General features: G+C 40.5%; 1 protein-coding gene across 1 annotated transcript in view; it reads left to right on the forward strand.

Moving 5' to 3' along the window:
- LOC104402969 (signal-induced proliferation-associated 1-like protein 1) overlaps positions 1–19,379 on the forward strand; it is a gene marked incomplete at its 5' end in the record, with an annotated part of 21,452 nt that extends 2,073 nt beyond the window's left edge. The window contains 8 exons of the mRNA XM_010010977.1: positions 545–984; positions 6,969–7,208; positions 8,277–8,442; positions 11,769–12,012; positions 14,917–15,063; positions 17,549–17,663; positions 18,139–18,220; positions 18,987–19,379. Of these exons, the coding sequence (XP_010009279.1) occupies positions 545–984; positions 6,969–7,208; positions 8,277–8,442; positions 11,769–12,012; positions 14,917–15,063; positions 17,549–17,663; positions 18,139–18,220; positions 18,987–19,130 (1,578 nt within the window). The remainder of the gene's footprint in view (positions 1–544; positions 985–6,968; positions 7,209–8,276; positions 8,443–11,768; positions 12,013–14,916; positions 15,064–17,548; positions 17,664–18,138; positions 18,221–18,986) is intronic.
- Positions 19,380–23,375: the final 3,996 nt, after the last annotated feature.

Below are 23,375 nucleotides of genomic sequence, written 5' to 3' on the forward strand. Positions count from 1 at the left end.
TATACCCTACAGAGGGGTACGAAAGAGCAGTGGTTATTTCACCCTACTTTAACCTTTTCATAGGCAATTGGATTATTAAAATAATGTGTGCTTTCTGTGGATTGGTTATATTTTATGTTCTAAGACATTGGAGTCTTAAAATAAGAACATTTTTAATTACAATAGTTATAAACCAAGTCAAAGTCTACGCAGCTCAGCCAGCTTCATTGGAGAGCTGTGCTTGAAAGGAAACAGCATGAAATATTAAATACAAAATACAAACTCCTCTGACTTTGCCTGAACAGTTAAGACATGGCTTCCAAATCCACATGAAAGCTTTTTATGTGCACCCAGAAAAGATCACATGCATTGTATTGGAATGAAAGTATTAGAGTTTATTAGTCTCCTCAACATATCTATCCAATCCCTTAAGGCGGAAGAGCTCCTCTTGTGCAGTGGTGACTTTGCAACCATTTAATTTCCTTCTCCTCTTTACTGCCGTAATTCTGAGATAAACTTGCAAATGTGTTTATTTGGTTTTTTTGGATTGTTGTTTCTTCTGTAGTCTGACAGCCACTACTCCAGCCATTCCAGCAGCAATACTCTGTCCAGCAATGCCTCCAGTGCTCACAGTGATGAGAAATGGTATGACAGTGGAGAGCGCACCGAATCGGAGCTGAACAGCTACAACTACCTTCAAGGGACTTCAGCTGATAGTGGCATAGATACCACTTCCTACGGACCTAGCCATGGCAGCACTGCCTCCCTGGGAGCAGCAACATCTCCCCGTACAGGGCTAACAAAAGAAAAAGTGGCACCACTGTGGCATAGCTCCAGCGAAGTGGTCTCCATTGCAGACAGGACATTAGAAAAGGACAGCCACATGGACCGCAAGACCGAGTCTTCACTGAGCCTGGATATTCACAGCAAAAGTCAACCAGCCTCCAGTCCTCTAACGAGGGAGAACAGTGCTTATAGTCTTAGTGATGCCGTCTCACATACAAGGTAATTTTCACCTCTTAGGAGATTGACCCCTCCACACTCATTTTCCCATTCTCACTCTAACCTATCAAAAGTGAGAAGTGAATGTTGAAGAGAGGTCCCTATTTACATTAACCAGTGTTTTGGAAGATCTCACAGTGCGGAATGCTTCAAGATTAAGACCACCTTTAGTCTTTGCATCTCCTACTGCTTATAACTAAAGAATGTCTTTGAGAGTATATTCCATACAGCTCCTACTAAACTAACATGAGACAGACACGTGTGTGATGTGTTCGTAAGGAATGTCTTGCAACACTGCAGTTAATATGTGGATCAGGAAGGAGATCAGTACGTTTTTTTTTAATGAACAGTTTAAAATGGGCATCCTTTTTAAACTTGCAGGTACACGTTTCAGATGTTTCTCACTTTTTACCCAGCCTTGTTTAGAAATCTGCTTGCAGGCAGTATGATCAATGCTGAGAGCAAGTTTCTTGGGAGTGCCAGCATGTAGATTTAATCTCATTTTTCTACAAGCTTGTGGATATGATATTACCATCACACTCCCTGTCTTCCTCAGTTTTGCCACTTGTAAAATTGGCATAGCAAGTACGTGTATACTGTGCTTGAACGCCTCAGATGGAAGATACCCACTATACACATTAACCAGAGCTGCCAGAGGCAGAAAATATTCTAGACAATTTTCCTAACCTATTTCCCAAAAGGTATTTAGCGTGCTTTTTGAAAAATATTCAATACTGTGTCATACTAGCAACAAGACAAAAACACAGCTCTTTCAAGGAACATATATGATAATGATAAATTGTTGGCCTTGAGGAGCCTGGCTGTTGCATTTTCATTCTTGAGGCACCTCTGGTTTGAGTGTGCAGCTATAATTCCTGCAAACTGGAAGCCTGATGCAATTTTTGCTAATCGTTTTGAGCAAGGCTACATTTATGCAAGGCTAGATGTTTATCAGACACTTCAACAGTTCCTCATACAGTAGCTGCAAATAGGGGGTTGTCATAGAGACTGTAACGTACTGAACGGTCTCCATGTACTTTGTCATAGTAATTTCGACGGAGTAATCTATTAATGGTGGTCCTGCTCTGGTTTTCTCTTTCTCCTGGTTGGCCATCTTTGGCACTAAATTTCATACTCAGTTGGTATAAATCCCACCCAGGTCTTTGAGACTGGTGTTTCCATTCCATGCATGAAGGACTTCAGCAAGTCTATAAACAACACTGTGCAGAGGAACTTAGATTTTGGGCGATGTTAGCATGTGCCCCTTGAAGATTAAAATCTATATGGTAGTTATCTACAGTTTTATACCTTTTAAGACAAGCATGTTCATATTAATTTTTCTTTAGTGTTCATTAGGATTTACCACAAGCCCAGCAATTCGTGCCTGAATGTAACTAGCATCAGTGTTATGGGAGATTCTTGCACAAAATGCTGATCGCAGTGAAGTTGTCAGTAGCATTTCCATTTGGAAGGATTTGTTCAGAAGCAACTCAAACCCTCGAAAAATTGAATGTAACTCTTGGAAGCTTTACCATAAAAGTGTGCCTAATGTGAATGCTATCTTTGTATATCTGAGGTTCTGGTTCACTTTTCTCTGAGCACCAAATGGGGTTAGTTCAGTAGAAAAGCTGAGAATATCTTTGCAGGGCAGGCATACCCTGGCAGCTCTCATCTTTGTCTTCTGTGGATATACTTTGCAACTTGATTGCCAGCTTAAATCTAGGATGTTGTCTCATTATTATGTGGTAGCATTGTGTCTCCAAATATGTTGTTTTCTGTTGCTGATTTGGATTCATTTATGTGATGCTTCTCTGAGGATAAATAATCTCTACATGTTTTTTGAGGCTGTTACTGAAATTTCCAGACAAAGATTCCCGAGCCTTTGTGCTAGGAAAAACATTTTGGGTTTGTTTTTTGTTTTGCAGTTTCACTTAAAAAACAGATGTTAAAAATGCAGCTCTTTGCAAAGAGGAGTAGTAGCAATTTGTAGAACACATGGGGCATGATACTTGAGAAATACTGCAGTCGTTGCACCCACATTGTTTATTTTGGTGGAGATAAAAAAAGCCCAGATACTTGTGTTCCTTCTTTATTTCTTATTTTTGAAGACTGGAACATGTGTTTGATGCCTCACAATAAAGCAAAGGCAGTCTGGGCTAAAAAGCTTTCATTTTTTTTCTAATGGCATCCTCAGTTGGTGATTGCACACTTAACACCAGTGCTGACCTGAGGAAACCCTAGGTCCAGCTGTTCGCTTCCAACTCTCCACAGGTCTTTCTATGGAGGCACAACAGCTTGGAGCTGGAGGCTTGTTAAACTGGCACTTCCAAAATGTAGCCACAGCTGCCTCCTCCTGAAGGAGGAGAGACTAAAGGGTGATTCTGAACAGGCTGCTTTTCATGAGAAATTAACAGCTTAATTGGCGTGTTTCTCTATCAGTTTCTAAATTGTTATCCTTCGTTGCTTCTCACTTTTTCACCTTTTGCCTGTGGAGGCCAGGATGTCTGTAATGTCTTTAGAGTCAGGTTTCTAAGGAAGAAGAAAAGGAATTTAGCCCTAAAAAGAACTCGGTGACAGAAGAAAGTAACCACAAATTAGAGTGTTTGTGTCTGTGGAAGACAGGAGCAATAATTAGTGTTCAGATCATTTAATGGTGCATAAAAGAACTTGTACCTGAGATGTGGTGGCAAAATGTAAATTATAGTGATTAACTTCTAGAGCAGAGCTTCTGGCTGGGTTTTATTTTTCTTCTCCACCTCTATTCCCAAAGTCCTTCCTGATGATTGTGCAGATTTCTCATAGCATCCCAGGAGAACTGCATTATGTAGGCCAGAAATTATACAGAGTCATTATAGCTGAATGTCATTAAATGAAGCCATATGCACTGATGGCATGAATTCCCTAGGAAAAAAATAAAATCAAACTTTAATTTCCACCTAAACTGTACAGAGTTTCTTATGGTTCTGTTACCGAAACTGAAAGGAAAATTGTGGCTATTTCTAGTCAAGTATCTTTTTCATTCTTTTTAATAAAGCTGCTTAAAATATTATTTAATAATTGTATCATATTTTTATGAATGGTTCACCTGCAATTGTTGCAGATCGTCATGTAGTATTTGAATTTTTCTTTAACTTAATCCTTGATTCCTCAATAATTGAGGTGGGAGGTGGGATACCAGCAATGGCTGTCTCTGTGTCCTGAGAATGAGGACTGAATTTCTCCAGATATGATCAAGCTGATCCAGGCATCCTTACAGACAGATGAGGGATCCTTTGCATGTTTCCTGTGTCGCATACTCTCTTTCCATCTCTACTGTAGTGTCCAGCTCTGATTTAGGTTTTTGTGGTTTTTTTAGAGTTTATCCAAAGCCTTTTGCTCTTCAAATATGCTCTCACTTAACAAGTATGTCTCTTTGTCTGTCAGTATCCTATTGGCCCGACTGTGTTTACTTATAGGGTGAAAAGCTTCAGTCATATCCACAGTTTGTGCATAGTTCCTGAAGGAGGATATCCTCCCAACATACTGTATTGTAAAACTGCAGCTCAAAATGCAAGACACTTTAAAGAAAAATGTACCTAAAACCATATGCTAATTTTCTTGTTTATTTGCTAGGCTGCTTTTGGCATCTACTTTATGATACATATTATAATAAATATTAAAATAATAACACTTAAACAATGTGTGTATACAATATGTAAGAAAATACTATTTTATTATATATACATATGCATTTCCTGTATAAATTTTATGTAGAGCATTCTGGACATCATTTCTTTACCCGTTTTCCCTAGTAATATTAGGATCCACTCTAGTGGCCTATCTAGGAGTTGTTACTGGTTTTTATCAAGAAATTTTTTCTTAGAACTAGCATTTCCTTGAGAACTACCTGATGGATTAAAGAATTCTGAAATGAACTTCCCTTTTCCTACACTGAAGCAAAAGACTTCTTCTTGAGTGTATTTAGAAAGGGGTACAAAAAATATAAAATAGCTCTATACATTTTCTTTAAAGATGTGCATCTTCCCCAGACCTTGGCAGTTTAATTTTGTGGTGGTGATGCCTCACAGATGGACTGCTTTACTCAGCATGTGTAGGAGTTTTATCTCAGTTTTAAAAAAGAGAAGGGGGAATGAAGAGAAATTTACTGCCTCTCCCCCTAGCACTTAATTTTCTCTGCTTTCTTGCTATAAATTATGTTTACTTTTCCTGTTACGAATACGAAGATTGTGATGCGCAGCCCCAAATATACAGGCTTGATGGACAGGAAAAGCTTTTCCTATATTTTCCCAATCTGCTGTCTTTTGTATAGGCTTTTCAGATGTACAGATTTGGGGGGGGGGGAGAGAGGAGACGTAGATTTTGGGGGGGGGGAGAGGGGGAAGAATAATTCTATAATACATAAATCTATATTGCTGTCATTTGATTTGCATACATACGGGGAGATGTATCTTCCCTCTGATGTGAGGGACTTCACAGCCAGCCCCATGTACATCAGATGAGGGATGGCTGCAGCAGCTGGTGCTGTTTGAGGTGGGAAGACTACGGTCCAGTTAGACTCCTCATTAAATCCACAGCACTTGACTGCTGGGACTTGTGATGCTTAACTTGCACCATATGAAAATGGAACATAGTTGAAGGTGATTTTTTTAGATTCCATCTGTTGTCAGTGGAGAGAGAGGAGAAACTCCAGAGCATTAATTCTCCCTATGTATCTGAGACACCTAATTTAAGATGAGGAGAATCAGCTCCTTAAGGATATTTCTCCATTGACTACAGCAGGAACCAGACAAGTGGCATAGATTAAGTAACTGACTTCTATAATGCTAAATGTAGGTGAGATTGTTTTCCCAGGTGGCAACATAAATTTAGCCTTGAATTCTTTCTCTGTGTCAGTAAGAGAGAGAGGTGAAAATTCATTGTTTTATCAAGATATGAAAAGAGTGGTGAATAATTTTCTGTTAAGCTAAGAAAGAAGAGATTATTCAGTGACTTTATTCAACCTCCCAGCTAATTTTTATTTCTCAGTCAGAAGCTGTTCTTTACCACGGGGCCATCTGTTTCAAATTCCTTCCTTGCAGTGTTGAATACATGGATGAAAATGGCTAAGTTGTATAGAGAGAGCTGATAAAAAAACTGGTCTCCAAATATATAATGCTATTTCAGTGCTCAGGCTGTACACAAATTTTCCTGTAACTGTACTTAGGAATGCCTGACCTTTTAAGGTTGTTATAGTAAATATTGTCCTAAGCCCTAGTGCTCCTGATATGATGCAAGTTGCATCAGATTTGAATATCAGTATAACTGAAGAGCAGCTGCTCTCTAAAGTCCCCCTCCTTCTTCCAACAATTAAGCTGCAGTTGGTCATCCCAAGTCTTTTTCCTGTCTGGGCAAAACGTGATACAGGTTAGAGACCTGCTCAAACTTCTCAATTTAAGTCTTTTTTTTTCCATTTTTTTTTTTTTTTTTTTTTTTTTTTTGCACATGGTGACTGCTTTTCTTTTGGAAAAATCCAGGAAACCCTCTTTTGAAAGATGTATGGGTTTCTTCTTTGACTTGTTGTGGGCTCCTAGAGGTGTTTCCTGTCGCTTAAGTTCCTTCAAAATAAGCTTTCTTCCACAGCCAGGAATTCCAGCAAGAAATTGGACTTTGTTGGTTTGGGGTGGTTTTTTTTTCCTAATTCAGCTACAATTTCATGTATAACCTTTAAGACACCTAATGAAGGTAAACCCTAGATTTCCCACTGGTGAAGGGGAATGAGGAGAAGGTGGTCTACTGCATCCTTAGAGGTTGCTTACAAAGTTTTTCGTTACTGTATGAGATGTTTTTAATGAAAAGGAAGGCCCTTAAGAAGAGAGAATTGGTTTTGATACACTACTCACTATTGATAGGAGTAACATCTTCTGCCTAGAGTTCTTTAAAAATAGTTAAGCAAGGTGCATGTATACACATTTGAGGCAAATTTTGTCTTTATTATGTTTTTCTCCTAGTACCATGAGCTCACGACACTCTGCCAGCCCGGTTGTTTTCACCAGTGCTAGAAGCTCTCCTAAAGAAGAGCTTCATCCTGCTACTTCTCCCCAGCTTGCGCCTTCTTTCTCCTCCTCCTCTTCCTCCTCATCTGGTCCTAGGACTTTCTACCCTCGCCAAGGTGCTACTAGCAAGTATCTGATCGGATGGAAAAAGCCAGAAGGGACAATAAACTCAGTGGGGTTTATGGATTCAAGAAAGTAAGGCTATTTTTTGGTTCTCTTGTTTCGTTATTTGCTTTAACTGTAAAGACGCATTGAAATCTGTGACACTTCTCTGTATAGAAGAACTCGAGACGATTGAATGCTTATTTTTCTGTAGAACTTAATCTCTAATCTAGAGTTCTGCAGTTAGACTTAAATATTTGATAGTTAGCTAACCTCATTCCCTGTTAAATTGCAAAGGCTTTTTTTTTGTCATTTCTTGACAGCTGTATGAATTTCAGTCCGATTAAAGCTTATCTTTCCTTGGGACTTCTTAAAGGTGACTCAAAATGCTCTTTGAGCAAATATTAAAAATCCTCTTAATGTAGAACCTGAGTTTTCCTTAAGCCTCTCATCCATGTAGTAGTACTGCACATGCTGTGCATTAGTTCTGTGGCACTCCATGTTGCCTTGTTAAGATTGCTGTCAGTATCCAGTCTAACTGGCTTAGAGCAAGCCAAGGTCTCTCTGCGTTAGAATATACAACTATCTGTTTTGGAAGAGAAATTGAGAAACAACTTGGTAGCGAAAATACTGTTCCTTTAAGTCTAGTGTGACTTTGAAAGCAAGTGGTTCAGAAAGCCCATTTCAAAGTAATTTATTTGACCCATCTTGACTTTTATTGGCTTGAGCACACTATCTCTAGATGATACCAATAACTGGCTGTAAAAGGAGATGGTGAAACTTTGTGATAATTGCACTATAAAAAGACAGTTAAAAGATTAAAGAAACATAGTGATTTCCTACTTTGGGGCTCATTGAAGACATTTATATTTTTTAGTTTTTTACAAAATACACTTTAATAGATGCAATTCCTTATTGTGAAAATGTATTATGATAATCTTCAAGTGTATTGCTAGCTGATTTTCTTTAAACAAGGTTATTGCTTCTGCAGGTACTCATAAAGATGAGGCTCTGCTCTACCAGCAAAAATCTTTCCCTCGTTCATGCCCCCTACCTAGGGTTTTTCTTTGAAAATCTTGAGGGTGCTATAATTCTTGTTTCATTCATGCCTCCTGCCCCAGGGCTTTGAGACCTGAATGTGTCTGTTCCATTTCATTTAAGACGTCACCAGAGTGATGGCAATGAAATGGCCCACCCTCGGCTGCGTGCTTCAGCAAGAGATCTACGAGCATCACCGAAACGAGCATCCAAGTCCACTGTTGAAGAAGAGCTGAAGAAATTGATAGATCTTGATAGCCCAACACCGGAATCCCAGAAGAATTTTAAGGTATGTTAAAGAGAGAGTCTGTCCCTTGGCTATCTCTTGTCACAGTTAAGTGAAATCCGAAAATACCTGGAGAGCAATGCACAGGTCCTCTTGTGATCCAAGTCATAGTTCTGTTGTTACAAAATAGAGATGTGTAAAGTTACACTTTATAAGAATTTGGTGATTGAGTTCATTGCTGCTGAGGCATATGTCAGCTAATACAGCAAATGCTTCACAATTTGGAAGAGGATGGAAGGCCATGAAGCTCTGAGATTTTGGCGCAGAAAATACTGAGTGCTTTCAAAGCAGTCAAAGCTGAAGTGCTCATTCATACAGAGCTTACTTGGTTGAATTTTGCATTGGACTCAAGACTTTCTCAGATAGGTTCTTTTCTGTTCTCATCCATAACAGGAAATTGGTATGGCGTTCCCTGCATTTTCATCATGGACAGAAAGCCATCTGTTTGTCACAAACTTAGCTTACTAGAGAAATACTGTTATTACTACAATCAGTGCAATCGTACTAGTTTTGTATGCAAATTTAAAGAGACTAGGATGCCAAATTGCAAAGAATGTTTGGGACTGCTGGCTCATGGAAAATCCTGGGGTGTTGTCTTATGCATTTGAATTGTTCTTCCCTGATCACATCGCTAGACAGTGACTTGTTGACAGTATTGAAACTCCTTGCAAAAAAGCATGCTTTCATGCCTCTCTAATCCTATAACTGCACGAAGACCAAGAATGCTCCCTAAACTTAAGCAAATATTTATACAGAATAAATGGTTACAAACTTTTCCTGATGAATTTCAAAATATGCATAGTAACACAAAAGTGCATATATTAGTTTTAAACATCTCTCATTTTGAAAAGAACATCTTGACTTCTACAGCCTCCATGTACAGGCACTGTTTAACAGCTCAGGCTCATCACCTCGAGCCCAAATGGTTTCCACAGCAACCATGCAGAACAGAGAGCTCCAACCTCCTCCTTTGTTTGTAAAAACCCAGAGTGGCTTATTAAAACTTGTAACTGCTGGGTTCCATACGCAGATTATTTCAGATGTTACCTTTGAGGCCAGAGAAGAACAAAAAACTTGTGAGTGTCAAGATACCTGTTTCATAGGTTTGTGATAGTTCTGAGAGGAGTGGGACACGGGTGATGTGATCATCTCCCGGTGGCTGTTTTCAGCAAGGGGGTTATTCTCATTCCGAGACGTTACATTCTGCTTAAAGAGGTGACCTGAAGACCTTGAGAAGTGTGTATGTTCCCAAGTTCATTGTTTTTCTGCTTTGGTGTTAGTGAATCAGTTCTTACCCTGATCTTTTTTTCCTGGTAACTGCAGTATGTTAACTCAGGTTACACTTTTGATAAATTTCAGCAAGTTAATAACGTTCTATTACACCAATAAATGAAATCTTTTCCATTTGAAGAGTAACTGTCATTTCTACCCACTGCATGATTTATATTTCTTCTTAAAAAAGGTGCTCTTGCAGCATCACATTTTTTTGACATTTTTAAAAGAAAGAAAAATAATAATGACCTTCATGAGTTCACTGCACAAAGACCAGAAATCCTCCTCCTTCCTGTCTGTTGGCTGCCAAAGGCTTTGTTTGCTAGCAGAATTTGTTCTAGGCTGTGATTCTGTGTCTTGTGCATCTTTTCATTATCTTCCCAGCTTTCTTTATCTCCTTACCTATTACTTACGTATTTTATCTTCTCAGACACGTTGCACTTCTTTTTCTCTTACCTCTGCTCTATCCCCAGAAGACAATTCCTGTTTGTATTGCCTCTGTTCTGACTCAGATGTTCATGTCTGTGCAACCTTTTAATCTCAACATCTGGTATTAACTGGTGGTTCCAGCTCCTAATTTAACACTTAAGTGAACAATACCACCCTCGAGTAAATGCTGCTTGACTTAGCAGCTCTTTCTTTTCCTTTGCCACTTCAGTCAAGTACTGGGAGATGTCAGAGGATCACAACATGGGCCTGCTGATTGAGCTTTTAAATTTCAGAATAAAGCAGCAGCTTGATTCTCAATGTAATACTGTGACATCTGCGTACCAGAAGTTGTCATTTCTGTAGCGTTAACTGTATATGCAAGGTTCATACTGTGAAGGGTGTGTCCTGAGTAAGGCAACGCAGAAGGAAGAATTTGATGTAACAGAAAGTCAGCATGGAGATATGGCTTCTCTTTCTTTCCCTGTTTTTTGATGATAGCAGGTTTTTGGAAGTAATTTTAATTGTTTCTAATCCTTAATTGTAATCCCAAAACATGCAGCAGTCTTAATATTAAAATTTGTAATGTTATGGGAGGGAGGGGGGGAATCTGGCAGATTGTCTTCCAACTGTACCAATAATCCCTGCTCCACACTCTTCTCCCATGTTGTAGTGTGGGATTTTGATCACAGGAATAGAGTACCGTCTGTTTAAATGTTTGGGGTTTTTTCCTCTGAGAACTATTTTTATGTGCAAATGAGCAATTCTATAATGTTTAATCACTTTTCCCAGAAATTGTACTAGCTCCTTTTTTGTTTAAACTTGCTTACAGAGCAAATGAGTTTGGTGAGGTCTTCCTTTCTGTTTGCCATTTCTCCATGAAAGCCTTTGGACCAAATTACAACCAAACCACAAAGAAATATGATGTCTTAGCAATAGTTACAGGATTCATGAAAATCAATGTCTCTGCTGATGGGAATGGTTATGGGTTCTTTGATAGCAGCTCACTGGCACTGGCTGGAGAGTACGTAACTCCAGCCTAACCGCAGCATTGCATTCACCTGCATGGAACATGGGGGAAGCTGGGATGATGGTGGGGGTAAGACATGAGTTCTCTTACTCACGGGACTGTTTATTTGATTTTGATTCAAATCCTTCTGAAGAATCAGAGCAGTGGTGGGTGTTCCTGGTTGTTCAGTAATACAAAACTTAATTAGTTGGCATTTGCTGGTGCTCTGCCTGCAGGAAGGCAGCCTCCCCCGGGCACAAGGGAGAGCTCCAGTTTATGCAGCATTCAGTCTGTTTCTATAAACATTATCTCGGCTACACGTCAGCTCTAGAGTCTGCAAGGGCTGCCTGAGATTACCACTTCAGGAGAAGTTTGAAGGGCATTTGAAGGGTAGAATGTGAGATAGGCTAATAAAAACCTATATATGTTGCCTAGTTACAATAGCCCACAAAGCAGGTTATTCTAAGTCTTTTTCCTGTCTACTCTGAGAAAATAATGTTAACACCTGCTTTCTTATTTTAAAAAAAGTTTAAAAAAAAACAATTTCAGCACAGACTTCAAAAGTTTATTGATTGTTTTTTTTCTTTCTCATTTCTTTTTATTTGTTTCTATGAATGTGTAGTCACACACTCTGTCCTGTCAGTCTCCCTTTCCCAGCACTCCTACCACAAGGCGTGCCTTGCAAAGGACTTTGTCAGATGAGAGTATTTACAGTGGTCAAAGGGACCACTTCTTCACCTCGCGGGCCTCACTCTTGGACCAAGCCATGCCAAATGATGTACTATTCACCAGCACGTACCCTTCTCTCCCAAAGTCGCTGCCGTTACGGAGACCATCGTATACTTTGGGAATGAAATCACTACATGGTAGGTGTATTTCCCATTTTTCTACTTTCAAAAGAATCCTTTGTAAATCACATTAAAGGAAAATGCTTGCTACAGTAATTAATACTTGCATCTTGATTTTGCTACAATGAGGAGAGTCAAGTCACGTGTCTGAAAACATTCATGCCTGAATTCTTTTTTTCCTCAATTCAGTGGATATAAGACTGTAGAACTGGTCATGCAGTTCCCTTTGGAGAGAGCAAAAAAATTCATCTCATTATCTGCAAGTTTTCATCAGTTCTTCAAGGAGTCATCTGGACCAGTTGGACCAATGAGCAAATAACATATGCCATCAATGACAGCTTCAGGTGGCAGTTTAGTGTGGGATTATGGGAAAATAATGGTGTTAGGAAAATGATACAAAAATGGATGAAATACTAGTGGATATTTGGATGTACAACTACACCAGATTCAGCTGTTATTGCACCAGCTATTAAATTCCCTCCCTTATCCTATTCACTTTACAGGGCTAGAATTACTTATTTCAGTCACACATCAACAGCTAACAGGAAAAAGTAACTTGGTAAAATACTGTCAAGAAGGCACTCAGCTTTCCCCCATTAGTTTACTGAAAAGTCTCAGTAGGATTATCTGATAGGTTGTGTGCTGCTGCATGTGAATGTCTCAGTTGGTGAGAAAGGGAATTTTCACAGGTTCCAACTGTACCTCCTAACTAAATGTGTACTAAATGTGTTTTCCAGAAATAGAGCTAGATCTCACAGTGTAGGATTCTGCAGTGTTTTCTGAAGTACATATCTGCTCTGATTTATTCATGTTTTAGTATGTTTCAAGAGTTAAATGCAAGGCTATCAATAGATTCAACTCACTATAGTGGGCCTTAACACAGTCTGTATTCACATCCACAGGATACATTTGACAGGGAAGGCTGCTGAAGAAATCTATTTTAAATGCTTTTCATCTGTCTGCGATCACCAGGCATCAGTTTTCAGTGTTGAACCTGACATTTTCATGAGCTGTTGTTTCTGTGCAACATGTTTCTTGCATAAGAGTTAGGAAACTGAGCTCTCTTCACTTCTGCTTTTTATATATACTAAAATAACTTCGCAGACTTGGTTACGCTTGTAACTGGCTGGTGGATTTGGCTTCTGAAGTCTTGGGTCAGAAGATTAACGATGCCATCTGAGCAGAAGTGGAAAGTAATGTGGAAAGTCTCTTTTCATTTAGATGATTGTAGATTCCAAAAAGAAAACCACAAACCATTCTTTCCTTGTCACGTTCCCTTCCACACCAAACCGATTACTCCTCGTAGTATATGAGCTTTCTACACTTGTCAACAAAACAAGATTTTCTATTTTCTGTAACATGTAGGGCCTGCATGATAAAAGGACCAGCTATTTGAGTGGCACGTAAATTGTCTTTTCCCCCACACTTGTCTTTGCTGAGAGAAAGATAAAGTAGAGCTGGATATTTAATACCACAAGTACTTGTTGGCTTCCAGCTGTTCAAAATTCTTTTAATTGGAATATCTTAGTAACAAAGACCAGCCATTCCAGAACACCTTCAGTTGTTCTGAAGAGGGAAAACAGTGAGCTAAAAACATTCTTCTTATCTATCTTAACAATCACTTGTTAAACTCACACTTTTAAAAGAGGTGATTTTTCAAATGGTTAGTTTTTCCTTCTAATCCCATGTATCTTTTCACTAACTGTATAATTTTTTTGTTAAGAACTTCCCAAATAAGTGCCCTTTTTGGGGAGAGATTATGCAAGAAGCCTCAGTGTTAATACTGAGCTGAAGTTATGGTTATAAAAAGTAAACAGAGCCAAAATAATTATTTTTTCAAGATATTTGAGCAAAGCAGTGAATGCAGTGTCATTGCTTCCCAGGCAGTAATATTATGTAGCTGAAGTTATTAGATAGACACCATGCTGTCTGTCTGTTCTCTCTGTTCCAAATGGATTCTTCACTACACGCTTCTCCTCTGCTTCCTCCCAGATGCCCAGTCCATCTTCTTGCCCCTACATCTCTAGCGCTTCCAATACCGCCTACAAATTCTTCATAACTTCCTCTATGCCCTGAGAGAAGGCATGAGGAAGCAAGTTGTTGCTGCTGCTGAGCTTATGTATGTGCTGACTGACCAGCCATTGTGTGGTTTTGTGATTGTCCAGCCAGTAAACTGAAGTAAAGTAGATAATTGTTGGTTCACAATTTGGTCTTTAAAAAAAAATTATGGCAATAATTCAGGTGTTTCACTTCGCCAGGCGCCAGTTTGCACAAAAATTGCAGGGACTTTATATCCTTCTCTCAAGCTTGCCAGTGCTTTTTCTGTAGTGGGCCATGTACCAACTTACAGCGGGTGTGGTATTTGTCACTAAAGATCAAGAGATTTCACTAAATTGCTGAGAGGTGTTCAGTACTTTGGAGGTCATTTTAAGAGTTATCTTCTGATTCATCTTGGTAGGTCTAAGTCTGCTCCCATTGAATAATGAGATTGTAAAGAGAGGAGGGGAAAAAAATCCACAATTTTGTACTTTTACAGGAGCAAATAGGTCCAGGGAGTGTAGAAGCCCCAGCAGAGCCCTCCAAAGTACCCTCAGCTCGTGCAGAGGCAAGAATTGTTAGGTAGAAGAGTATAGCCCACAGCCCCAGTGCTGAGAAGAAGCAGAGACTGGCTTTTGAAGTGCTAAACTGCAAAGATTCAGGCAGATTAGAAGGGAGCTGAATGGCCTAGCGAGAAGCACTTTCTCAGAAAACTGGCTTGTAACATGCTGTATCTGGTCAACTACAGTTGATCAAACATTCTACTGAGTTCTGGTTCCAAAAGTGCTATCCCAGAAAAATTAAAAAATAGGGATGCATTGGTATTAAGACAGGAATTTTGGAGGGGTTTTTATGGAATTTATGATCTGTTCTGCATTACTCTAGGAGAGTTTTCTGCCTCAGATAGCTCCCTCACAGACATCCAGGAGCAAAGACGGCAGCCCATGCCAGACCCTGGTCTTATGCCATTGCCTGATTCTGCCTCTGATCTGGACTGGTCAAACTTGGTAGATGCTGCCAAAGCCTTTGAAGGTAAGTTTTCAGAATATGGTACTGAGAAAGCTGGTCTTTGTGCAAGCTTCATTAAGGGCTGGTTTTGCTGTTTGGCATTTTAAATCTTGATTCTTTTGTTGGGTTTGTTATTTGTTTGGTATTTTAAATCTTGATTCTTGTTTTTACTGTTTCCACTTAGTCTGAAGCTTAAGCTCACTTAAAATAGCAACTCAGGTCTTAACAGCCTAAAGCTTTGTATGTAACACTCGGATGCTATTCCTTCGTACTGGAATTCCTCTGTGCTGTGGTTTGGCCAAATCTCTGAAACTAGCTACTTGTCATGTAGAGCAGTTGCAGACATGACAGCTAGGGAGGAAAAGACATCTGACACAAAAGTGCAAAAGTAAAGTCCCATAGCAGGGGGGCAGGCATATGAGCTCACTAATGATCACTTGCTTACTGCACTAGCAAGAAGTGTAGTGCAGCTGAAGCGCGCTGCCAAGGTAATTTGGGAAACATGCCCCGTTGGTATACACTTTTCCCTTGCCATTCTTCCCTTTGCATGCTCTGTATACAAAGGCTTGCACGTAAGTGTTGTTTGATCCTGTGGCACTTTCAGTCTCCTTCAAACTGAACTGTATGTTGCCTAGCTGTACTCGAATTTAAATACACTTCAGCCCAAAGGGAGTTTAACTTACAGTTACTGTAATCCGATGGAAAAGTCATCTCAGGTGCATTAAACAGAAGTGCCTTTCCCCAGTCTCTGCATAAATGCTGTCCCATCTTCATGAAAGTATTTTCACTGACCCTGAATCTTTTAGACATTATTCTGCATGGCTGGAGGAGGCTGTGAGGTAACTTGCTTTCTTGTCTGTTCTCTGGCAGTAGCCATATACATCATGAAGACAGTGCTTGTCTAAGCTGGTGTTCAAGACATACTCGTGTGCTCTGCTCTATTGCCATAGGAGTTGTAGAATCAGCATGTCTCATTTCTGCTGTGCAGAATTGAGAAAGAGTATTCAAAGTAAGCCTTAGTCTTCAAGAGGAGATGGATTTGTAGTGGTGTTTTTTTCAGTACTACATAGGGATGAAACCCAGGTTTTAATGCAGTTCACTGTGGTGGGCAATTTCTGTTTAAAAAAAAAAACCTTTTTCTGGTTAGGTTTTGACTGTCCTCATTAACCTGAATCCCTCACTTTTGTAGGCCCCAAACTCAATTGTGTTTCTTTTTAGAATTGTGAACAAAGTCAGTGTGGTGAAGGTGACAAACTGGCAGTTCAGATGAAGAAAAGCTGGGGGTAACATGCTGGCTGGCACCTTCATCTCACCACCGTAAAAATACATTCAGATTTGACTTGGAGAGGGAGCAGCTGTCTGATGTCAACCTAATCCCAGTCTCTAGTCTCTGACAGTAGGGATTGACAAATACGAAGCAGCCTAAATTACAATTTGTGATCCTGGACACCTCTTTTCTATATCATCAGTTGGTGTCTTCAGCACAAGCCCTCAAAATTACAAATGGTGGAATCTGCAACCAGCTGAAACAAAATGTGCCTGGATCTTGAGCTAACCAGCTTTCAGTATTTTCATTCAAAGGAAAAAAGAGAGGAGCAGGGAAAATTCTGTCAAACACCAAGGCACGTTAATTTTAGCCTTTTTGAAAGCACAGAATAAAAATTTGCCAAGCAGAAAAGGATGATACTGTTCTATTTCTGGTGAGAGACCAGCAGCTGCTGAGGGAGAGATATGTTAATTTATTAAATGAAAAAGTGTTTGTTACTGTTTGTGCTAGCAAACTGCAGAGGTAGGGGCAGTTGGTAGTTTACAGTCACACCACATGTGATAGTGGTTTAGAGATGTGTTAAAATATCTGAGCAATGATAAGACCAAATGTGCAGACACAAGGCAGGAAAGAGGTTTCACATTTCAATCTGAACATGTTTTCTAAGGCATAAGGAAAAAATTTCGGGTTCCGAAAATTGCATTGCTCATTTTACTTTCCACATGTAAATTTGGCACAGTGAGCTTTTCTTTGCTAAAGGTAGAGGTCCATTATGGATTGAAGGAAGCTAAATATAGTTACTGAGCTATTGGGTAGTGTCATGCAGTTGTACCCAGGAAGTTCTGCACTGTGCTGCTGTTCTGGCTTGGCTTCTTGCCTCTTCTGGAACTGGCCTTGGGTGGACTCTGGAAGCACCACTGGGGTATCTGCGTTGCACTCTCTAGCATCTCCCTGCTGGAGAGCTGCTTAGCCTGAGGGTGATGCATGATCCGTGTGAGCATGCAGTGCTGTGCCAAAGCTAGTGCTTGCTTGTTGAATCTGATACAGGTGAGAACCTGGTGCAGACACTTGCAATGCCAGTTTGCTTCCGTCAAATGGGTATCAGTATGTGGTATCATCACCTTATCTTGCTTAAGACAGACTTCACTTGCTTTTTGATCCGGCAGTGTAGCTGCTGCGCTATGCATGAACAAATAGTCATTATTGCTGTCATTGTTTTTCTCTGTATGTTTGCCTTCTCAGTTCAGCGAGCTTCATTCTTTGCTGCTGCTGATGAAAATCACAGACCTGTGAGCGCTGCCTCCAGTAGTGATCAGGCTGAGGACCAGCTTACTGCACAGATAAAGCCTTATACAGGGTGAGTAAATACACCAGATATGCAGGCTTCCTTAGATACAACCCAAGGAAAAGAGCAGGAACATTCTTTATTTGGAAGCCATCTCCAGGCTTCACAGAACTCTTCACAAGTTCTCATGAAGATGGGTGGGAGGTGAAAACAGAAGAATCGTAAGTCCAGTTGGAACCTTTTTGCAGGTTCTTTCTTGTCTGAGATGTGCATGAATGTGTACAAAGCATTTAGGGCACATACGAGTAGAAAGAAATAGAGAGAATTCAAGTGATGGGACGGCCCCAATTAACCGTGAGATAAATTTGTTCTGTTGATTAATGTTCTGCATATGTTCCATGTACTCTGTTGTGTTCATTTTGTGAGTTCTTGGTGTACCTGCGTGCATACCTACATGAAGCCACTTGGTACAGACCAGGCTGTTAGCTACCCTGTGTGAAGATAGTAAATTATATCAATACCTATTCTTGTTTCCTGCTTACAACAGTAAAGAATCTCCCCCAACTCTTGCCTCTAAAGTGGACCAACTGGAAGGTTTGCTGAAGATGCTGCAAGAGGATTTACGGAAGGTAAACATTCCATCTACAGAAATCTGTAAGACACTCATTTAGCACTGATAGGTGATGCTAATAACTACATAATCCTGCTTTGCCATGCCTGAGCCTGTGACAGTCTTATCCTGTGTGAGAACACAACATTTCTTTGCTACTTTTCTAGGCTGTACTTTTCATTATGCAAGGCCAGGATGGAGGGTCTAAATCCGTAGGCATCTGATTCCTTTGCTTAAATTAGGAGGGCAATGCAGAGTACCTTCACTTCTAATTCAGGTGATTTTGTGAAAGGCTTGAAGTTAGTCCATGTAAATACATCCTGCTGCTGTTGCAAAGTTGACAGTGTTCTCTAAATGTATCATTTCTACTGTGGAGATTTTCTGTATTGCATTACTGCCTGCTAGGTCCAGGGGGGATCATCTGTGGTCACAGGAAAAGTCTTTTAGCTGGGGAAGTATTTACAAGAATATTTCCCATCTCTTATGTAGTTAACCTTCAGCAGTTGTACACTCATGTCGTACAGACAGAACAGGACATGCCTCATTTTTTCACCACCTGGGGATCCAGCTTCTATATTAGAATTTAATATAGAGAAATTCTGCTCATTCAAGCAAAAAGTGAGGAATGAAATGTCAAAAATGACAAAAATAACCATGTGTTTCTGCACATAAAATCCTTATAGATTTAGGCTTATACTCTCTTAAAGAGGCTCTTGACTCTCTCTATGGGTAGGAAGCATGACCTAAAATTTCCACTAAGGTCTGTGTTTTTCCTCATGCCTAAGGAAAAGGAGGACAAGGCCAGTCTTCAGGCTGAAGTGCAGCATTTGCGGGAAGACAACTTGAGGTTACAGGAGGAATCCCAGAATGCAACCGAGAAACTGAAGAAATTCACTGAATGGGTTTTCAACACGATTGATATGAACTGAGAACAGTGTATGGGGAAGGAAACGATCTGTTATGAATATTATTCCTGGGACTTAAGCTTTAATGCCACCTTAATCATGACATGTGAAAGTATAGTCAGAGCACTTCCCTGTCCTTCATCCTCCAATAATCCTTTTTGCATCTCTGCGCGCACTCAGAACGATTGCAGATCAACAATCAATGTCTGCCTTTTGTAGAAAAAACAAAGTAAATAATTTTAAAAAGGTAAAATAAAAGTTTAACTGCTAAAATGTGAATGTCTATTTTTTGCACATTGTCTCTTTATCTGTTATGTACAAAATGATTTGGAGGCGGGATCAGGCTTGCTGTTCCATCTGCCTCTGTTTCCATTAACTCCTTTCTCTCTGTTTCAGGTAATCTGCTTTTCCTTGCAGCTTTGGCAAATATTATGACATCTAGAAAATTAGAAGGAAATGTTTATTTTACTGCTCTTCTTACGTTGTTTTCTGAAGTATGCCACAGACAAGGGGATGTAATGCAATGTTTTAGGTGTCTCCTTAGCAATTTGCGCTTGATTGCTAGTGCTACCTTCTCATACTTTACAGAGAACGTGTGTCCATAGTGTATGGTACAGTACAACCAGCATCCTAACCTTTGGAAAGAGACTAGAGATGTGAGCCATGGGCAAGGCATATTATCACACATCTATTGCATTAGCATTTCTGGTTGCCTTTGTTTCCTGTGGAAACAATGGCTGCAAGTACCTTTACGAACAGCAAAACTAGGCATGCTGCAGTTCATACCATGTCAGGCAGGCTGAGAGATAACCAAGTACTGTTGCTGTACCGCTTAAGTATAGTCCCCTTCCCTTCCAGGGGAATCTGTTGCTTGCATATCTGCAGAAGACTTAGGCTGAAGTTGTAAAGAGATTAAGATTTCTTCCCCCTGAACTGTTTCCATGAAAATCCACATAAAGCATCTCTGTGCACCTGCTCTCCCATTCCATTTCTCTGGACTTCTCAAATCACAGCAGATTTGAGAAACATTTATTCAATTTGTGTTTTATTACATGAGAGGTCTTATAAATCCTTTACTATGAAAGACAGAGGAATATGCAAAGGTGAATTAGAGAAGTGCATTTTTCAAAGCACTGGGATAGGATTGGAGCTCTGAAATCCCCAGTCCCCAGTGAAACCGTCTAACAAGAGATTTCCCAAACTGCCTCATGCCAGGAAAGTTAATTTCTTGTTCTTTGAAGGAACAGCTAACTTGCCACAACATGTTACCTCTCCAGAACATAGCTTTCAGGTGTCAGAATACAACTTTTAAGCGCTGCAGTCTGCACAGGCATTAAACTGTGCAGCATGCTCAGAAACCTTTTCTACTCCCTTCTGAGGATACCTTAATAAATACTGCCTTGCATAAAGTGCAGTGTTATTTGGGGGTTAATGTCAAGAGCATCCACTCTTTACCACGCTCTCAAATAGACAGAGTAAAATCATCAGGCATAGTCTTGTCAGAAAAACTTCCATGCTCTTTTCAAATCCCTTTTTCATGCTCTTAATCTTGCTCCACACAAGTACACACTACACTTCAACCTCAAACTTAATTTGTGATGCTAATCCCAATGGAGTTCTTCTCTAATGTTTTGTCATGGAAATGGATCTCTTTGGAACTATTTCTGGAGTGCTTTTGTAAAGGTTTAGAATGTCGTGGGTTTTTTAATGACTTGTATGAAGGAGATTTATATAATGCCTGATATTATTTGTAAATGGGAAATATTGCTAACATCTCTGAGCATCCTGAAGTCTTGCTTTTATTCTCTTTTATTTTTAAGTTTGTTTTTTATTTTATTTCAAAAAATATTTTGGGACTTGGGGCAGACTATTTATTAGAGTTTTGCAACAGAGTTCTTCTTGTATGATGCCACTGAAGGCTACTTGTAAAATTCTGACAATAAAACTCATTTTAAAGGCTCTTCTAAACCATTTTCTTCTGATTTTGTTGGGTTTGTCGTTTTAAGACTTTTCAGAATGTCCATTTTTTCCTGCTTTCTTTTTGTACCACTTTTCTCAGTGCTTAGAAACATTTACATTCTCTGTTGTGTTTTTACTTTTTATCCCTTTGAAGGCCATTACTTGGTATGTATACATGCACTTCATCGCTGGACTCTTCACTAGTATTTCTGCACAAATGTGTTTTCTTTTCCCATCACATACCAGCATTTTAGAACTTACTTCAAAAAATTGAAGCCAATTTAGGTCAAAACCAAACTTGCCTGACATGTCTGCCCAAGGGCACGCACAGCTTTCAGCATCCCCGAACCAAACTTGTGAGCTTGCAATGTTAGGTGTTAGGTTTGGGAGGGTGGGACAGATACTCCATTTGTTTTGTTTTCCAGATCTCCTCCTTTGACTTGGGAGATAACTTTGGACATGATTTGGACAGATCTTTTGGCCCAGTGGATCAGTGTTATGCAAAGCTCAGAAATGTGAAACTAGGTTGGTCTGCAGGAAAGCATCTTCCAGGTTCACCGAATGGATCCTTAAAAGGCATGTGGGGAAAGAAAATCCACCTCTTTTTAGCAGTGAAGTTATCAAACCAAGAGAGCTCTGAGGCAGGAAGAGCAAGTAGTAGCATCTGGTTGAAAAATGGGAGTTGAATCTTGGAAAGAAAACTAGATAGATGCTGTCTTACCATTTGTAGTTGGATACTGGTAATGGAGTTGAAGCAGTTTCCTGCAGGTCAAGGAGCTGCCCTGCCCACATTCAGAACAAATTCGTGCCAGGGGTTCCCACGCATCACCACCACAGCAATAGGACAGCCTAGACCAGGGCAGGATCTAACTTGCAGGTATCTCCTACAGCCTGAGTAGTTGTGAGCCTAAGCAGAAGATGGGTGGCTGTAGGAGTGTGGGTTACAGGGGCTGTCTTCACATTGCACCTTTTCTCCCAAGAAAGTGATGTTTTAGATTCCTGACAAGTTCTGTATTCTTTGTCCATGTTCCAGTGTGAAGATGCTGTTCTCCTGTGGTGGCAGTGTTTTGGGTAGCCAGCTGTGGCTGGTACAGCAGCAGAAGGCTGCCTTCTCTCAAGATTCCCAAACTGGGGGGGGGGAGGGGTGTGAAGGTGTCACCATGGAGGGGCTGCTGCCAAGCATGCATGATGGATAATGCTATCAAAAGTGAAGCATGATGTAGGTAACCGGTCAGAGGGTATTGGACTGCAGTAAGAGACAAGCTGTGAGGCACACAGGAGCTGGGATTGTGAGGGGAGAGGTTGGTGGGAAAGAGACTGGAGAGCTAGTTACGGAGTTGGGGGAGATATGGTGATGGGATGAAATGGAACACATCCAGGCTTTATTCCTCAGAAAGCGTGGTTGCTGTATGGTAGCCTCTTGTTCCTGTGGGAAGCTGTGTTGCAGCCCAATGAATGGGTATTGTGAGAAAGCCTTTTTCTCCAGCTTTTCCTTTGGTGGGAAAGGTCCCCATAAACCAGGGAGGATTTGTGTCTGTTTTTAAAACCTTTACATAATCCCTTCTTTTAGGCTGACAGTTAACAAATTCTCTTTTAAAGCAGTTGACTGTCTCCTATCAGACACTTCAGAATGGTGTTAGTCCTGTATGTGAGTAACTTGCTTTGCTGCAAGACAGGAGGGGAACAGAGGCAGTTGCTGTTTACCAGCAATTCAAAATTGGGCTCCCTGGACGAGAGATGACACTGTCCCTCCTCAATCACTGCAGCTGGAGCAGAGACATGGGCTTTACTGAGACAGTTACTAACGGACAGGAGCTGGGCAATGAGATGACGAGGCTCGTACAGATGCCGTTACCTCTTCCTGAAGTTAGCTGTGGTGAGGAAGTCCTTGCTGTGCTGTTTGAGGCAATGCTGGGGGGAAGAGAGCTCACAGAAATACTGACTTCAGAGCGGTGCAGTAAGAGCCCCTTCTCACAGAGCTTTTAGCTTTGACTTGGTGTGAGGGGAGTGAGGCCAAGGAGCTTGTGTGCGCATCAGACTTGCTGGAGGCCACGGTATGGATTTGGAGCCCCATTTCCCCAAGGCAGTGGTGCTGATGATCTTGGTATGCAAAGTCACAGCAGGCAAGTCCCTCTCTCTGGTTTCTCCTGTGCCTGCATGGGCCTGCCTCCTGCCAGAAGGTGATTTCAAACAGCTTGTATTTCTCCCGGATGTTTGGTGTCTGAATGATTTAAAGCAGGCTGGGCTGTTTGTGGCGTGGCAGAGTTTGGCCAGCTGAAGTGGGAGCTCCTATGGGGAGTAAAATCAGGG

Source organism: Nestor notabilis, unplaced genomic scaffold, assembly GCF_000696875.1.
Source record: "Nestor notabilis isolate BGI_N333 unplaced genomic scaffold, ASM69687v1 scaffold30323, whole genome shotgun sequence".
Taxonomy (NCBI): domain Eukaryota; kingdom Metazoa; phylum Chordata; class Aves; order Psittaciformes; family Psittacidae; genus Nestor; species Nestor notabilis.